The sequence below is a fragment of the Petromyzon marinus genome, chromosome 28, assembly GCF_048934315.1.
Source record: "Petromyzon marinus isolate PM22_M1 ecotype Great Lakes invasive population chromosome 28, UKy_Petmar_22M1.pri1.0, whole genome shotgun sequence".
Classification (NCBI taxonomy): Eukaryota; Metazoa; Chordata; class Hyperoartia; order Petromyzontiformes; family Petromyzontidae; genus Petromyzon; species Petromyzon marinus.
This window is the reverse complement of record NC_133694.1, coordinates 10,743,982-10,763,434: the sequence shown is the minus strand read 5'-3', so window position 1 is coordinate 10,763,434 and position 19,453 is coordinate 10,743,982. Positions and strand designations below refer to the sequence as shown.

The window sequence follows — 19,453 nt, the reverse complement described above, 5'->3', positions numbered from 1 at the left end:
TATACATGTGCATTACAGGGAGATTTACACCATTGTAAATCACACTGGCCATGCATACCTTGGCTCCCCCCGTCTCGTGCGCGACAAGAGCTACAAAGGAGGTGGCTTTGAAGGTCCCATTGGTGCCTGCAACATCAGTCCGGCCCTGCAGGATTAACTCGCTGCCATTCTCTCCGAATGCGTGAAGAACGGTGAACTCCCCGAGGCCGTTGAAGGTATACGAGACGTTGTCCAGCGTCGTAATGTGGGGGTCACCGATTAGGAATGCTGAAACGGAAATTAAACAGAAAACAGTGTCAGACCCCAGTTGATGTCCAATGCACGGTAGTATAGCACAACGCTTGAGTACTGCGCATTGACAAATGTACAAAAGTGTGATGATGGCACAATGTAGGCACCGAAGTTAATTGGAAAAAAATAAGTGAATCAATATTACGGCTAAATATATTGCTTTTACAGATGCCCGTGCCTCAAAGTTATAGTGTCAGTAGGTGGATGTCTTTATGCAGCAGAAGTGGATTGAAATTACATTATAGGATTGTAAATGTATTTTTAGTGTATGACCAGATACAATATATGTAATGAAATCCCTATTACAAGAGGAAATACTGTTTTGGCAACTTTGTAGCATGAACTTACATAGGAAGCTAATATAATAACGAGCATTTTTGGGAACATAGGAAAGATACGTGACAAAATGTGTGGTAGCTAAAGCCATAAGGCAATTCTGAGCAACGATTACAAGGCACATTCATAGTTTGACGCTTCGATTAGAACCAAAGTTTTTTGTACATTAACAGTGCACGGTGATGTGACAGGATTGCTAAAATTCCATGTGCCCTCGTTGCCTCTTTCAGGTTCAGCAACAGAGTTACCCCCAACCACGCAGACCATCCACATCCCTTCATACACCACGCATTGTTGCAGCTGGTGCTGTTTCTTTAACTCACCGTGGAGATCAACCCTCTCGATGTGATTCATTTTTGGAGGCCAAATTCCCTGTTGAACTAGGACATCAGTGCCATCAGAAGCTGATGTCCAGCCATGAGAGGTGTACTTCTTATACATTCGGAAATAAATTGTCGGGAAAGATTCATATCTGTTATTTTGGATCATATGGATGTCAGTCTCTTCCAACGGGTGGATGCTATCCCTCGCACACAATTCGTTTTCGGCTCCTCAGTTCAAGAACTGCATCGAGTGTGCATGGTTCAAATCGGGATACATCGATCACAGGCCCAAGTCACACCTCTCAAACCAGTTAAATATTGTTTATCAATGGACATCTTTAAACAAAACTGTCCGATAGTTGTGGAAATAAAAAGGAAAGCCTTTCCTGTGTTTATCATTTTGATACTGTACTGGCCAAAAAGGTCCCATAGATATAAACTGCTTAACCTGAGGTATTTATACTTTGGCGATACATTGTCCTTGCATTGATCGCCTTATGGCGTTTTCTGTTATGTTGGTGAGATAAAGCCATAAAGCAGTCTGTCTCTTGTGTAGGCCAATCAGTTTAAATGACAATGCGTTCATTACCAAAGCATATTTATTTGCATGTTTCACCACAGGTATGTGAGGTTAATGCAGACTTGATGCCAAGTAATGGGTGTCTTTTTGGTGGTTAAACATTTTTACACTATTATTGCCTGAAAGGGTAAAGGTTTTTCTTTTTTCATCATCTTGATAGTGGCAAAATGGGTCCCATGGATTTAACTGGATTGGCAGACAGCTATGGAGCTAAGGACCCGGGAAATGCTCAACAGAAGTCATGGGTCGGTTCGAGACCATTCATCGAAAGGAAGGCAGGATTGTTTTTGCATGATGCGGCGGTTAGGAAGAATCAAGAACCATTTAAAAAAATCATTTAAGGACACATTACAAGAGGTCAGAGTGCTTTTGAGTATCGGTTCTCTACAAGTGTGGTGTTACTTTGTCGCTCGGCATAATAAAGAAGCCCTTTCAGTAATCACGTTGTCGAGGTCCTTTTAAAAGTAGCACAGCAACATTCAGTTCAGAATAGCATGTTATGACGAGCTGCATAGCATCTATGATTAAGAAGAAATATGAGCCAGTGTTTTGAATGTTTTAATGAATCGCACGCCTTGTGGTGCTTACTGATACAACTCAGTGTTCATATTTCCCGCAAAACCTGAGTGACTCTCATGACAAAAGCAGTATGGTATGAATTATAGAGCTATATAATGTGTTAATTAATGCAGCAATTGAAGGAGAGATGTCTTCAACACTGTGCGAGGTAAAAGCTTGATGACAAGTTTTTGGCAGAGAGATGTATGAAAGGCAAGAAAAGAGAGCAAGAGGAAAGAAGGGGACGATAATGTTGTAGAAGCTGAAGAATGGAAGGATGAATTAGGAGACATGTAAAGAAAGAGCAAAAGCATAACATTTGGAGAAAGGAGCAAAGACTATTTCTTTCTAGCACCCACCAGTGTACACAGAACACCAATTGAATTGCATGCAATGTATGTTAGACACATATGGCTTTAGCTAATGAAACTCACCAGAGATGGGTGGCCTATAGAAAGTACACTGGTTACGAGGGCGCCTTTGCTGATATAGCTCGCACAGCCTGCTCTCTCCAGATTTTTGACAGCAGGATCTGTAGGGTTCCAGTTCGTTTGCTAAAAGGAGTACAAAGACACACACACATAAGAAAATGGAGAATTTAAATGTATGTAGACTCTGGAATTGTGACTGCATCTTTAGATGCTGTACACAAGGAGTGGGCATATTTTTATTTAGAAAGCATGCCCCACAGAAAGCCAATCAAATCTACATTTCATACATCATTTGTTGGTCTTTCACGTGTATTTTTCAACAGTTACTTAAACTCGCTGGTATAGTTTAACATACCACTGGGCTATTTCTAGAAAATATCGATTGAACTGATTCAGTGTGCAATGTTAACAAACCTACTGCACAAAAAATATGGAAAAAATACACATTGCTTCTTGTACTTTACTGTCAAAACAGAAAGACATTAAACTCGGTACACGCAATCCTACAACAACATTCTTTGTGGGCATTCTGAGTACATTCTTCACTCTATCATTTCCCAATTTTAGCTGTGAACAGTGATAGCATATGAACTTCAAAGGTGACATCTCTGTAAAGCTACATCCAGTTTTCGTTGAAAAGGTATACACAGGAGCTATGTTTGGTTTGTCAAGATGATCGTTGCAATGAATCGTCTACACTATTCAAAGAGTGACGTTAAACTGCCCTGTTGGGGTGTTGGTTTACTTTATAACGTACCTAAGATGCTCCCATCTTGTAAATGTGTAGCATTACCATGGGTTCAGAGAAGGACATTTTATAGTGTTGACTCACTAAAACTTGATTTAACACAGCGCCATTCATACAAGGCCTCACAGCGCTCAACATAAATAACCCAACCCTTAACAAACCCTTGACATAGAAACCTGAACATTTTGTTTCTTCTTGAGGTGTTGTTTCGGTGCAACATTTGAAATATTTCCTTTTTTACACCTACTATAGAAAAACATTGTTGTATGTTTGTGATATTTTATGCCTTGGCACAAGTGGGTTATTGTTGGATATATTTACAGACATAGGCCTGAAAAAGATTCTATTTTGTTGAAAGAGAGGAGGCATACATCTACAATATATACTTGGGAAACTCTGAGGTACAGTTTATGAAACATTCTCTCTAAATCCATCCTTCGAAGCTTTTATTACACCAAAACATGACTCACCTAGATAGTGCTGCCTCTCTTGTGGTAACCAGACATTGTGCATCCAATCGTAGAATCCGGCCCTTTGGTAATTACTAATGACATAGAGAGACCATTCATTGACGGGAGGATTCCACGGGGTGGGTAGATGCCTTTCATACCACCCGGACATGAGTGCCCCCAGCCTGTTGTAGTAGCACCTCACGCCTCCCCCAAAACGGTTTTTACTGAAGCTTTGTAAGATCCAGCGCGCACCTAATGATAACGCAAAAGTGAACAGCAAAAAAAATCCATCACAATTTTTACAAAAATCAGATTGATACAAAAAATGCACGCCGCAGTATTACATTTAATTTCGATACACGTTTCATGACTTTGAAAGTTCGGCATCGTACTTTTAAACAAAGCCTGCGGCGTTAAATTGCACGTAATTTAACAGGACCGATTTGAAACTTTATGTCATGCGAGAAAGAGTAGAAAACATGCCAAAACATTTACATTACTTTTGCTTTTTGGGTCAGGTTACGTTTTTTTTTGCCTTAGTCATTTTATCTGTATATTTAGTAGTGTTCTATGCAACAAATAATAAACTTAATTTACAGTGACTAATTTCAGTATTTTATTTGCAGTGTGCTCGATTGCATTTCACTTAATACCATTAGACAAATGTATTGAAAGTAAGACTTTGCAAAAGCTATGTTTAATATGGTGCAGTTTACAATTGTGTATCAGAAGCCATGCTGCTAGTAGATTACCTGGGACGTAGTGAACATCAAAGGAGTAGTAGAGGCTTATTAGGTTGCCATCAATGTAGTTACTGTCAAACACTCCTTGCTGATAGGAGCAGGGACAAGAGGTGAAGTAGGCCAAGGGAGGAAGGGCTGTCTCATTCCTGACCCACTCTAGGCATTGACGCTTTGGGTTGGTTATGCTGAGTGAGTTATTTTCCAGCCTGTAAGCCCACCTTCCCTTTAAACCTGCAATACATAATTTTGCTCAATGTAAAAAATACAGTAACTTTATGAACAGGTGAAAATATTTATTGCTGAGATTAATATTGTCATGAAAAAAATCATCAAACATATCAAAGGGTGATTCACAAAATTTAATGTAAGCACCCCTTATTGATGTGATGCAGCAATTAATAGGAGGCTGAATATTATTCCTACTCCTAGTGTACACATGGTGCAACACAATAAAAAATGTACATATTAACTTTGGTGTTGAAATGTTACCGAATTACATACCTGTGTCTAGTCCAATAGCCTGGTCTGGACGATAACGAACCGAAATATTTCCCCTCGAAAGTGGATGATTATAGTAGAGCTCCTTGGTTCCACTGCACACAAAAGGGTAGAATAGGTAGAACAGAAATGTGTGAATGAATGAGAAACTATTAATCCACTTTTAAGATCTGAGATCGGGTCCATTCTGGGTGATTTTGTCACAGGCAATGTCACTTTTAACAGCACATATCGTTATACAAAATGTATGTTTGCCATTCATGAAGCCAATATAAATAACCTTCGTGTTATTCTTAGTTTTTTCGGTAAAGTCACGTTGAAAGGAAACAACAAAATAATAAAATATATAAAACAATAAAAAATTCTCACGTTTCGACCATTTGAGTTATGGTCGAAACGTCATGATAATTTTTTATTGTTATATATATTTTATTATTTTGTTGTTTCCCTTCAACGTGACTTTACTGAAAAAACTAAGAATATGAATTACTGCAGTCATGAAAGCTTTAAATCAAAACCTTAATGTTATAAATATAAATCAGTGCATCAAAGGTGATAAATGCCTTCATGCTGCCATATCCATTCACCTGTGAAATCCCATTAGTGCATTGTTGGTATTTGGGTCTCTGGTCTCTGGCCTCCACAGCATGCCTCCATCTTTAAACATTATTAGGCAGAATGAGAAGACGCCATCCGTATTCAGGACAGCCTGGAAGGTATTTGTCTGAAATAGAAATAAAAGCAAGTAAAAATGTAATTATGCAGCCCTGCAATGTCTTGCTCACTCCAGTGATGGTGAAAGGTCTCCTGCATGTAATGCAGAATGTAATAATGGACAAAGTCTATCTAAGGTTATATCACAGTCAATTATATTATATAATAAATATATATTCTATATCACTCTAAAAAAATTGGAATGAAATTGAGGACATGAGCTCTATTTGATGATAACTGGTTAATTGTTGTCATGCTACACGGTAACACATTTTTTTAAAATTTAACGGATTGTTATTTTATGTCACGGAGAGAAAAAGAGCATCTGATGTATGCACGTATGTTGAACTTCTTTCACACCATACGTAGCCAACCGTGCTATCCTTCAAAAAGGATAAAACATTCAAAATGGACAGGTTAGATGTGTTATCAAAGAAAGGCCGTACATTTGCCAAGTTATTCCTGGCAGGTACAGCTGGGGCCTCCTTCCAGGTGATCTTCAGCATCCAAGTGGGATCATAGTTCTGTAAGTCTGGTTGACTGCTGCTGCTGCTGAAGTTGGCCCGGATCTGGGCCTTCACTCTTTCACGGAGGTCCTGGGCGTGCATGGTCGGGGGGTTGCTGTTTTTTGTAAAATCGTACTCCTGCCAACAGACCACAGTTGCAGTTGGAATCAGTAGCTGTGTTATTGGTTCTATTTATACATGTAATATTTATTTAAATAACATCATCACCAGATACAAACAATATTTCAAATGTGACTTTTCAACAACAGCAAAATCATGCATTTAAAAAACAAGAGTTGTCTCAACAACATGAGCATTCTCAACATTTTCATTGAACAAATCTGAGATGTAAGCGACAGGATATACAGTCGATTAAAAAATACTGAAGATATGTAGTAAGTCCTTGAAAAGTCAATATCCTATAAGAAGTCAATATGCTTTATTTAACCAGGGGTTAAACAAACAATTGAGATATTACATTTTTTGCAAGGGTGACCCGGTTCACATTTATTAATTATAGCATTTGTAGAAACACGACATCCTTTACTTCGTATAATTGATACAAACAAATTATAATAAGACTTATCAGGTCAATAACAATAAGCCATTGCATATACCTACTGTAACCAATTTAGCATACCACCAGACATCTTCTGTAGTGAGTGTGAAAGGATGATTCACTGGCTCTGTCTTAATTAAAAGATTCCAAAGTGAAAATTCTATAAATACCTTTTGCCACCAACACCCAACTATTATGTAATTACACATTTTTCTGGTACCTCTTTTCACGTGGACTTATGGGGTATAGAATGTCAGACATGTCCCACAAGATTTCGTGTATGTATGGCTGCATACGTTCTCCTCTTTCATTGTTTTTTTATTGAATGCTCTATAATCCATTGCATTACCGCACAGTGGTTTTTAAAGCCTGACTTTTTTCTGGTCAATACATTTTTTTTAAAACGTAAATGTGTACATAGAAATCCTGTACGCACCTGGAAATACATCGTCCCATTGTCTGATGAAAAATCGGAATCATCCCAGAAAACAGCAACCATGGGAACAGTGAATGAACTCGTAAATCCATTTTTGATGGGGTTGGGAAAGGCGAACCGTGTAGGATTGTCACCTTCTTTGAACACAATCAACCCATTGTCTGAAAACTGTGGTTGAAAATAAATATACAAAGATCAAATAACAAATAGGTTCACACGAGTGCAAAACTTGCATACATCAATATAAAAAATATTACAAATATTAATACTATTATGAGTAATAGATAAAATAACTGCTTTAAAAGTGCATGATGGTTTCAGAGAAATGTATGTAAATTGACTGACTTTTAAATAGTTGGGCATGTTACTGGCTATCATTCTTCATTCAGCAACAAGCTCAGAGCTGCTTAAATACATTATTATGCCAATGTTTCATTTCACAACAGCGTAAAGTGGGTACATATCTATTTTTGTGCATTCCTATTTACATGCAGACTGCAAAGAATGGCAGTGTGATGAATAATTTACAAGTGAGCTTGTATATATGAATGACGGCTATGGGTAGTCTAAACATATTACATGATTATTACCATGACATTTTTTAAATCTGGTATTTTACATACTTTGGTAATAGACCACAACATTTGACAATTTTAACATAACCATAATTACTCACATACAACTGTTGGTAGAACTTTGAAGAAAATGGAAACCCATAGGGAGGTGTGAAGGAAGGAGACACGAAATCTGTTAACCTGACTTTTAATTCTCGGTCATTCACTTCTGGACCATAATCAAAAAGTCTGTTTTCTGTGAAATGGGGGAGAATGCAATATATTTATAATTATATACATATCACACCTGACATACATTCACTGAAATAATATTGCATTATTTCAATCACCTTTCTCAAAAACGGATTAAAAGGTTAATGCGCCAAGCATAAATTAAAAGTCGATTTTGACTTAAAACTTTTGTGACTGCAGGAATTTATATTCTTTGATTCTTTCGTTAAAGTCACGTAGATAGAAAAATAATATAAAAAAATAAGTGAATAGAAAACAAATCTAAATAATAACAAAAAAAACACTAATACAGACTGTAGCCTGGTTCTTAACCTGAGTGATCACATAAGTCTACATTATCGACTGTCAGTGCGCTCACTCAGGTTAATAACCAGGCTATAGTCTACATTATAGGCTGCCAGTACGCTCACTCAGTTTAATAACCATTGCTACAGTCTACATTATAGACTGCCAATACGCTAACCAGCATAAAACCAGGCTACAGTCTACATTATCGACGTTCAGTGAGCTCACTCAGGTTAAGAACCAGGCTACAGTCTACATTATCGAATGTCAGTGCGCTCACCCAGGTTAAGAACCAGGCTACAGTCTACATTATAGACTGCCAGTACGCTCACTCAGTTTAATAACCATTGCTACAGTCTACATTATCGACTGTCAGTGTGCTCACTCAGGTTAAGAACCAGTCATAAGTCTACATTATAGACTGCCAGTACGTTCACTCAGTTTAATAACCATTGCTACAGTCTACATTATAGACTGCCAATACGCTCACTTTGATTAAGAACTAATAAAAGAAAAATTATAAAAACAAAAACGACATTAGTCGTTTTTGTTTTTATAACAAAATGACATTAGTCGTTTTTGTTTTTATAATTTTTATTTTATTATTTGTATTAACTTTGATTTTTTTATTATTATGTTTCTATCTACATGACTTTACCGGAAGAACCAAAGAATATATTAGTCAATTGATAAGCAAATGTAAAAGGTTGCTTTAAATACAGTAGTTGTGTAAATTTTACCATAACATTCGATGCCGTCTCCAGAATAGCCAGCGATACACTGACAACTGTAAGAGCCAGGTGTGTTGATACAGACCCCCAGGGTTCTATGGCACCGGAAGGACCCTCCTTCGCACTCGTTAGTATCTGCACATAAAAATGCACACGTGAATAGGTCTTTTGTTATGATTGCTTCCTGGATACATGAACAGAAATGTTACATCTTTTCTAAAGGAGGTTACAGCCAACATATGGAATGAGTTTATATTTCCATATTACTGATCATTCTGGGCAGTTTAAAAACGTGGCATATTCAGATGGTGACATCAACAGGCAGTGATGCTGACATGTTTTAGGAATGCTCACATAATTACTTTTCCGTAACTTTTATGCATGAAAACATCAAATATGAAATCATTTGAACATTTGTGGATAACACATTGCAAACAAATCACTTTTAAGGATGTAAATTGATTGGCAATTTGATTAGTAATTATCACGATGTAATTAAAATCATTTTACTGTCATGGCATTAATTTCAAGGTAGCAATTAATTTTCTGAAATCAATAATATATTACTAAGAGGACCGAATGATAGACTTACGTGAAATTGATCTGAATTGTATTAAGCATGTAAAAAAGTATATCTTACCAATGGAACAGGTATCACCACTCCATCCATCTAAACATCTGCATGTGAAATTGCCAATGCCATCCACACATGTTGCATTATTCTGACATGTATTTCCAGGGCAGTCGTCAATATCTTTGAGGGGAAAAAGGAAAACAATACATAATTCAAATATTCGACAATATTGTTGATTTAAAAAAAAAACTTGGCATCGGCCAAATATATGAAACTCGTCACAATGTTTTTCCAATATATAAAAAAAAATGACATCCATGTTAAACAATACTGATGAATAGACAGCAGTCTCTCACTTACCCAACCGGGACCAGGTGTGAATTGAAGGGAAGTAGTACCACAATGACTGGTAGTTATCACGATAGCACAGTGCCTTAAGGTCACGCTTGGATAATAGAGGATTGATTTTTTCATAATCGAAGAATTAAATTAGAGTCAGAATATTTAAACTGGAGGTGTCTGATGAGATATAAAGCTCCTTTTCGCAGATGTCCAGTAGAGGCAGGTCAGAACGTTACAACAATAAACAATACAAAAACATAATTGAAGTGAAAAGTATAGAAATAGTAAAGAAATCACTTAAAAAATACAAATAAAACTAAACTGTTTTTTTTTTAAATCTTACCACGTAAAGCTCATTGAGCTATTTCAGAAGCCACCTGGCCATAAATAATAGCTCAACGAAGTGGCTTATCATGTGGAAATTTATAGCAGCAAAATAATCTGAATAATCTAAACACATGTTTCTGAATTTGGAAGGAAAACCCCAGAGGACCTGGAGAAAAAATCCACACCACCACTGGGAAAACTTGCAAATTACAAAAATACAGGTGCCAGGATAGAACCCCTGACCTCCTGCATACCAGGCAAGGAAAATAACATCACACCACCATGGCACCCTTGGTTTCAGTCAGCCCACAATACACAGCCTTGGTTTGTATCTGCAACTGCTGCTCAGTGTCTAGTGGGCTAATTAAAGCAGCAAAACGATAAGACATTGAGAATGATTTAGTAATGCTGTATTGGAAGCCGTGGTGCGCAAGTACAATGAACACCGCCTTGAACATATATCACACTATGTAACACGATTTTTGTTCCTGGTTAGTAAGTGTTATTTTCTAATTGCTTATGCCTCAAAAGTATAGAAAATAGTTATTATTCCCCATATATATTTTGTTCTTCTAATTCAGATACGTTGGCAAATATATTGCGTTGGCTTTTGACACTGAGAACAGTCCTCCATCACCTCACTTCGACGATGTGCTGCCCATTTTCAAACTGGAAAGTGCATAACGTTGGGGAGAAAACAACGTGTGATCATCTCACACTTGACCACATGAGCGCTTACTATATTCGCAGAATTCTCCCATGAACCCTGGGGCACAAGTGCAGTTGACTCCATCGACAAGATCGTTGCAAGTTCCATCATTTAGGCACAGCGGCATGTCATTGCAGTCGTCAACGTCTGCATCAAAACAATACATTGTTGCAGATGAAGGGTTACATGTGAGACCAATACTTTTTAAACATCTTGTGAAACAGTAAAAAAACTAAAATTGAAATGTTCAGCATTTATAGTTCATAAATAGGCCGATGGCATATGCCAACACACAAGATCGACAAGTATACATGTATCGCGCTTATGTAGATGTGTATATTTAGTGCCTGGAGTTTCAAATAATGTAACACTGAACTGTTTATTATCAGTGTAAATCATGAGTGAAGTAGAATAATTAAGCGTAAACAATTATTTACGTAAACGTTTACATTTCCCCTAATTTCTTAATGAGATTTGAATGCGATTAACATACGTTATGCAATATGCTACAGTGTGCCCTATTAACATTTCCCCTAATTTCTTAATGAGATTTGAATGCGATTAACATACGTTATGCAATATGCTACAGTGTGCCCTATTAGTAAATTAGTTGTCAAGGTAGCTTTCATCATGAAGAAGCTAAAGTTGTGTGAAATTGTGGTACATTCAAATTCCCCTCTATATGCCATGAAAGCACAGTATATAACAATTTCCAAGCTATTGACGGGGTCAAAATTAATCTTAAGAGGGATTGCTTGACAAGCAATGGGAGTCTTCTTAATCATTTGCAATGATTTGGCAACACCATGGTTGTGGATTATAGCATGGTGGAATGTTTGTATAATCTACACACTTCCAAGCAAGATAACGACATTACTCAACACTGATTTAGTGCAGCAGTATAGGTTACACTAGGGTATATAAGTGTATTACTACAGTGTCCATCATTGTTGAATTGATTGATCCATCTTGCCATGTTTGCTGTACCTTTACACAACACTTTGGACTGTTGTAAAAAAGGGTAAGCGTACAGACGGCAGAAAAAAACCACACACATTAAAAAAAAGTTGTAAGGTAGCGGACAAAGGAAATGTGTAGTTTGCAAATACTGTACAATATACAACACTGTGATCTCACTTGGCTCTCGACGGTTTGATTGGATTACAAAATAGGCGCAGCTATGACTTTAAATCAAATATGCTTGGCTAATACTAAAGTGTGTGCATTATACACAGGTGTGACATCAAAGTGAGGGGCGGTGGCACTGTATTTGCGCATTAACAAAGAACCTGGCAACCCAAGATACGTAAGTTCCCTGTCATGGCAACATGAGTGGCAAATTACAAACCTGCACTGCCCACTTTGGTGAAGTATGGTCAAAACAGCAGTGATGTGGGCCTTCATCCAGCAGATAATGTATGAAGATATGTAAATCACCATTAATAACAGTGTTATAATATAATAACGGTTTCCCCTGCTGATTGCCTGTCTTAAAATTTGTTCTGCTTGATGCAGATTTAATGTTTTCCCACAGCTTAATCAATTCATACACCACAGACTCATTGGTAAGATAAAGGAGAATGTGCCGGCATAGAGTATGTAGGAATTTAAGGAACTTACTTTTGTCACAGAAGTTTCCTGTCCATCCCTTGGCACATTCACAGAAGAATACATTGACTCCATCCACACACTGACCGTGCATGCAAGGATTTGACATGCAGTCATTAACATCTGAAAAACACGCATTATTTTAACTTAATCCAGGCATCAAACAAACAGATCACTCTGCAAATTACAATAAATTAGATTTGTTGCAGACTTATTTTGAAAAAAGTGGCGGTTTTTTACGATTTTTTTTCAAATTTTCTTGCTGTGGTTTTCACACCTGATGATGATTGATTGTGTTGCAGTCGAAATGTCGTGAGAATTTTATTGTTTTATATTTTTATTATTTTATTGTTTCCCTTCTACGTGACTTTACCAAAAGAACCAAGAATACAAAAACATATTCTTAGTAAAGTCACGTTGAAGAGAAACAACAAAATAACAAAATAGAATATGAATTACTGCAGTCACGAAAGCTTTAAATCAAAATACAAAAACAGTTTAACATGTAGTCTTTCGCCTACATGTTTTGTCAACGTGACACTTTTTTCGCTGATTGGCCGTGTCGGGTGGTGGAGGGTTACGACACATTTATAAATAAACGCGATCTAACCCAAAAACCTTTATTATGAATACAAAAACAATTGTACATAGTATATTGAGAGCAACTTAATTTTAAGCATTTGTTCAATTCCACAGCAGTGGAAATATAACTTTACTGAAAGAACCAAAGAGTATGAATCAGAAACTGATAATCACAACATTCGGGCTTTTCAGATATGTTTTTTACACACCAGGTTTATGGAATACCTTAAAGAGAAAATTTCATCATCTTAAAATGTTGTTATCATGATACCGACCAACACATTCCGAGCAACAACATACTTTCTGAGCAGAGGAGTCCAGTCCAGCCTGTTAAACATTCACAGGTGAATGACCCCGGGGTATTATTACAGCTGCTCCCGTATTTGCAAGGGCTTGTAAGGCATTCATTTATATCTGTGACAAAAGGGTAAAAAAGTTAGTGTAAATTATTTGTGAACACAACATTGGATTTAAATAGCACTGCCACCTCTCCATAGTGTTTACACCTGGATGTGAGTATTTGATTACACTGTGTTGGCAGCGGTGCATGAGCACAAAAAGCAAAACAGTAAACAAATTAATCAATAACACCTTGGCCTTAAATGATTAGTATGGACAATACGTATACAGTACAGGTTTCATATGGATCTCCTCGGATGTTCAGGAGCACATGTCTAATATGCAGCACATGTGGGATCTGGTAGAAGGTACAAAGTATTGGCAAAGTGCAGGGCATAAATGGCTTTGGTCATGATGACATCTTGATCTCCTCTGAATTATGTGACTTGTTTAGTAGGTTGTGCTATTTTACAACTGCATACGACTTTGAAGTAAAACACTTTTATGCGTGGTCATTGTTCACATTTGTTAAATTCAAAGGAGGCAACTGTACCTCTTCATGGTATTTGTTGTCATATTTACCAATGAGTAAATGTACGCAGTGTCTTCAGCTAAATTATATTTTCAATGATGAGTAACGACAAATAGAAGAACTGAGAGTGATTGCACAAATATTGATGTTTAAGCAACCAGAAAAAAAAATCATAGTTTATACAACCAGTAGGAAACGCGGTGGCATTCAAATGCTAAAGGCCTCAAAGCATTTGCTTAAAACTGGGTTCACCACAACCTTTGTTTATTATTTTTTAAAGTGTCTCTCAGATATATTGTATGCTTATCTATTTTGTTATTATATATAACGACGCTCATTCTTATTTTTTAGTTTGTATTTTGTAAATTTTGCTTAATTTGAACTCGGACATATCTTAAAGAAGGGTCCTTGCTTACAGCATCTGGCAAGTTCGCCAGTGTCGGTTCAGGCAGGGCTGGCTCTCCCAGTGGGATGCTTTGTGTAGGGACTGGTCCACAGCGTTTCTGGTGCTGAATCAATACTGTGGCTACGTGGGCTGACGTTCACTCACGTAACATTGACATCGATATGTAGTAGTTTTATTATTTATTTAACTTGGGTATCTGGTACTTTGTGTAAAAGCATTCGCTAAATAAAAAGAATGCTACTGAAATCATTCAATGTCAGTATTGTCTTGCTTATACATATTGCCTTGCTTATCTAATTTGTTATTTATATTCTCCATGACACTAATGCTTATTTTTTGAGTTATGTATTTTTTAAAGGTCACTGCAAAAACTCATTACTAAGCACCGTGAATTGAATAAATAACTGTGCTTTTAATCTTACATGTTACTTGGTGATGCTCCATTGGCAGTGGTGCACATCCACATTAAACAAAATAAAGATTCGTCAACAATATTGCCTTAAAATTATAAAAAAATATAATCGTTCACGTTTTAGGCAATGACCATTCTTCCATAGCACACTTCATCTGCTATGGAAGAAGGGTCTTTAATCAATACTAAAACGAAGCCTAAACTTTTTATTTTAGCAGGTAAAGCCCACTGAGCTATATATTTACTTTTCATATAAGCAACCTGGCTACAAATGATAGCTCAAAGTTGATTGTGTGGAAATTTATAGCAGCCAAATATTCTAAACGCATGTCGATTCCAAATGTGGTGAGGAAAAAAGACAAGAGGACCCGGAGAATAATCTTCGCGACCACGGGGAGAACATGCAAACTCCAAATATACAGGCGTCAGGGTGGTGATGGAACCCACACGTTATCATATCCCCCAGCTGAGTTCAAATAGCAAAAGTCACGCTACCCGAAACTAAAAACTGTTGCAATAAAGGGCAGGTAACGAGTTTGTTCAAATACGGCAAGATTATCAGTGAATACTAACGTGTCAGCAAAGTTTGCGCAATTCTTTGGGATGGCTTCATCCCTCGAGACGTTTTGTATTTTTATAATACACAGATACGTTTGTTACATGAACCAGCCATCATCATATAAAATCAGCAATGACTCAAGAGCCCATATAAAAAAAAAACATGTACGCTGTTTGTCGTTAACACCACTTTGAATTAGAACAATGGGCAACAGTAGTGATTTTATAATCGTCTAGTGTAGGAAGCCAGTTGTAATGGCAGCACAAAGGTTGGGCGACTCCACCCAAGCGCCTGTTACGCATTCGCTTTATGTGTGGACGAACTGGTTTCTGCTTGAACACGCCATTGGTCGTACAATTTATGACTTTATGTGGTCGTATTCAGTTATACGTTGCCTTGGTACACACCATAACCAAGTGTCGTAAATGTATGCAAATGTAATTACAGTTGCATACATTCTAATAAAAGAGCTACTATTTTCTGACTGCTTTCTTTTTGTCATCGTTCAAAAGGCGATTAACTACACCCTATTGCATTGTTAAAAAACGGGTATTTTTTTAGTTTTCACTTACTCGAATGAACGGTGATACTGGTAGGAACCTCCTGGTTACACCAGCCCACAGGGGATTATTGTGTCCGTCCGTCGTGGATCCAAAAATGGGTGGGGAGGGGCAGGGTGGGGAGGGGCTGGGTGGGGAAGGTGGGGAGGGGCTGGGTGGGGAGGGTGGGGAGGGGCTGGGTGGAGAGGGGAGGGTGGGGAGGGGCTGGGTGGGGAAGGTGGGGAGGGGCTGGGTGGGGAGGGGAGGGCGGGGAGGGGCTGGGTGGAGAGGGTGGGGCTGGGTTGGGGGTGGGAGGGTTGGGGCTGGGTGGGGAGGGGCTGGTCACCCCGTGGTGCCCTTATAAAACTCAACGTTTAACCTACTCACGCCGGCTTGTGCCCGCCCTCACAGTCGGGCATATTTGCGGAATACACCACGTGGTGCCGCCGTTGACCCTGGCCATTGACCGAGCAACCCAACGTTCCTACCAGCTCCCTCCGCAGGAATGTGTAATATATGCATCGGGCTTGCTTACCATATTGGTACTCGTTTGAAAAGGTTCAGTAGATCATATATCGTTCCATAATGTTTACAGAATGTAATTTAAGTTGAAAATTAGACATTATATAGAGCCCTGTGTGTTACTTTCAAATATATATAAAAGGGAAATTTGTGATTGTGTGTCTGTTCAAAATGTTTAGCATACTTCCCGACATGCAACAAACTTGACATTTGGCATGTGGGTACTTTCCAGACTGTACACCACGAAAACATAAAAATAGACTTTTGCATTTTTTGGGGGTGGGGGGGGCAATAATGGATATATTTTGCACGGCAAGTGAGCTGTGACGTCACATCTCTGTCACGGCACCCGCACATGCGGAAGCGTAACGCAGTGTGCCTGCTGATGTCACGCATCCCCCCTAACCCTCCGCGAGTAAAGTGCCATACAAATGTATTGCAGGTCTAAGGCGTTCTTCGTGCAGCGTTGGTTTCTTTTTTGAGTCGTTTACTGCGTACACATCCTGAAAGTTGTGTGTGTCTGCAGCAAGCGCGTGTATGTGTACCTATGGACCCGCGCACGTGTGTGTGGGGGGAGCAGTAGTGTAGTGGTTAGCGCGCTGCGCTATGAACCTGGCGACCCGAGTTTGATTTTTGCTCACGGCCACCAGCGGTGACGATTATTCAAACCGGTCCTGGGCCTCCCCTAGGTCGACTCAGCCTCAAACGAGTAACTGGTGTGGTGTGTGAACATCGCCACTGGGGAGCCAAAGGCGGCCGGGCGTCGTGAATCCAAGTCCCGGGCGAAGCCGGGTAGTAAAGCTAGTACTGTATATGCCAATGTTCCACATTCTTTAAAATGACAAAAGTAAATGAGCAAATGGAATGGAATTACATACATTGTGTGTATATTAGAAAGCGCCTATTATCCGCCGGTCCAATGTATCCGCGACTCTTATATTCTGCAGCAGCTGTAGGAGAGCGAAAACGCTATCATTTGTGAATCTGCGACTTTTCCCATAAGTGATTGGGGAATGATATCCTATCATATAATAAATTTCGCATTTAAGCAGGTTCATGGCAGTAAATGTAAATGACCAATCAGTTTCAAAGACAAAGCATATATTATCGGGTTTTTTTTGTTTGGATTCTGACCACATTGTGGTTAATGCAGACGTGATTCCTTGTAAAAGGTTTCAGTTTGGTGTTTTAACATCTTAACACCTGTTTTGTTGCCAGAAAAAAATGGGAAAACCTATTTTCAGTAAATGTTCTGTTATTTGTTGGTTATCCCAGATTTTCTTTAATTCAACAAAATGCCGTGTGAATAAAGCAAGTGCATGGGTACTTGCTTTGATCACACCGGACGAGACAACACGGACACACAAAGACATGAATACAGTCAAAGAGACCCAGAAACAGAGAGACATGGAGATACTTATAGTCAAGAAACACAGACAACGAAAACATACGTACATAGACATGAAGCAACAGAGAAACGTAGACAGACAAAAGAGATGCACTGCAAAAATATTCGTCACGTGAACCTTATGGCGGCACCCCGGGGTACCAAATAATACAAAATAGCCGAGGCAATTAAATATTTTATTTCTGGGACACTATTTTTTCCAGGGGTGTACTTAACTCCGCGACTGGGGTACAAATCAATCCGAACTCAGTGCTACTCCGCGATGTCGAAACGCAGCGAGGACGATTGCGCTGAAACCCTGAACGCTCGTACGCACCGTGGCGGTGCATCGTGTACAGCTCGTCGAGATGAGGCGATTGCCGCATCGCCGACCATCAACAGACTAAAAATGACTGCATCATGGACATTATGTGAGAGCCGGGGTACTATGGTGCCCCGGGGTACCGCCACAATGTTCACGTGACAAACGGATGGGTTTTTTTGAACTCTCAGAACCTGAATATAGCAACAGTTATTGCAGAACCAATTTCTTACATGATTGGTGATGACTGCGACTATCAACTCACCACACTTGAGAACCAGATTTATTCACAGGCGGCTGCCCTGTTCCAAACTCAAGGACCTCTATAGAGTCAGCTCAGTGCCCTGACCTTGAGCCAACGGCGGAAATAAATGTATGTGCTATAAAATGGTTTATAAAACTGCTTGACTAACAATGTACACTCTCTGTTGAAATATCCAGTGCTGCTCCACTGAGGTGGGATCTTTTCACAATTCACACTCACCTTGGTCACAGTTGGTGCCCGTCCATCCACGAGCACACTGACAGGAAAAGGCATTATCCAGGTTCTGGCACGTCCCATTGTTTTTACAAGGTTTGCTTAGACATTCATTGATATCTGTACAAAACATAGAGAAATGATAAATACTGCATTTTTATGATATGTTTATATTGACGCATGTTTAAAAGAACCTGATTCAAGAGGAAAATGTATCAAGATATACAGTATTGTTTTCAATAATATACTGTACTGCACAATAATTGCATGGTATGGAATGACGAATAATCATACTTAAAAAAACCATTGGAACACTACTCTGAAATAAATTATTTTATGATGCTGCATTAGAAGTGGGATACACGTACAATTAACAAAAACATCCAACACACTCGTCAATAACAACATAAATTAAGAAGAATTGTCTTGCATTCCTTCCACTAATTTAGTGTGAGCACAGAAGGGGTAGGTGGAGGAGAGAGGGGGGTGCATGTTCTAATGCAAAATAGCTGCACATTTTTTTTGGAACGAAATTGAAATTCAAATAATGAAACCCGAATCATTTGCCTGTTGTGTTTGGTCGTGTTGTTACATACGTGAATAGCTATATATGAATCATGTTCAGTGGACTATATTTATTGTCGAGCACAATTGGGCTCTGTGATTTGTGAAATATGCCTTTGTGTCTCAAGGATGGACATATGTGCTACGTTACGCTAATGTATTTTCCAGAATATAAAATGTACATGTCGCATTTGTAGGTTTATTTAATTATTCAGTCCAGTGCAATAATATTTGTAAATTTTGTTTATTCATTA

The 19,453-nt window shown here is 38.5% G+C and overlaps 1 protein-coding gene across 2 annotated transcripts in view; it reads right to left on the bottom strand.

Annotated features, from left to right (window-relative positions):
* The window catches only part of LOC116946999 (uncharacterized), a 51,856-nt gene that overhangs the window by 28,070 nt on the left and 4,333 nt on the right, over positions 1-19,453 (bottom strand). Inside the window, exons 3-17 of one of the 2 annotated variants that reach the window (XM_076070190.1) lie at positions 18,642-18,755; positions 13,440-13,553; positions 12,570-12,680; positions 10,980-11,096; positions 9,638-9,751; positions 9,007-9,132; positions 7,852-7,985; positions 7,176-7,343; positions 6,121-6,318; positions 5,548-5,684; positions 4,964-5,055; positions 4,472-4,693; positions 3,738-3,971; positions 2,523-2,642; positions 59-267 (exon numbers count right to left, since the gene is read on the bottom strand). In XM_076070190.1, the coding sequence (XP_075926305.1) occupies positions 59-267; positions 2,523-2,642; positions 3,738-3,971; positions 4,472-4,693; positions 4,964-5,055; positions 5,548-5,684; positions 6,121-6,318; positions 7,176-7,343; positions 7,852-7,985; positions 9,007-9,132; positions 9,638-9,751; positions 10,980-11,096; positions 12,570-12,680; positions 13,440-13,553; positions 18,642-18,755 (2,210 nt within the window). Of the gene's footprint in view, positions 1-58; positions 268-2,522; positions 2,643-3,737; positions 3,972-4,471; positions 4,694-4,963; positions 5,056-5,547; positions 5,685-6,120; positions 6,319-7,175; positions 7,344-7,851; positions 7,986-9,006; positions 9,133-9,637; positions 9,752-10,979; positions 11,097-12,569; positions 12,681-13,439; positions 13,554-15,959; positions 16,051-18,641; positions 18,756-19,453 lie in introns of those variants that run through there. The other variant, XM_032962336.2, reaches the window with a different exon arrangement.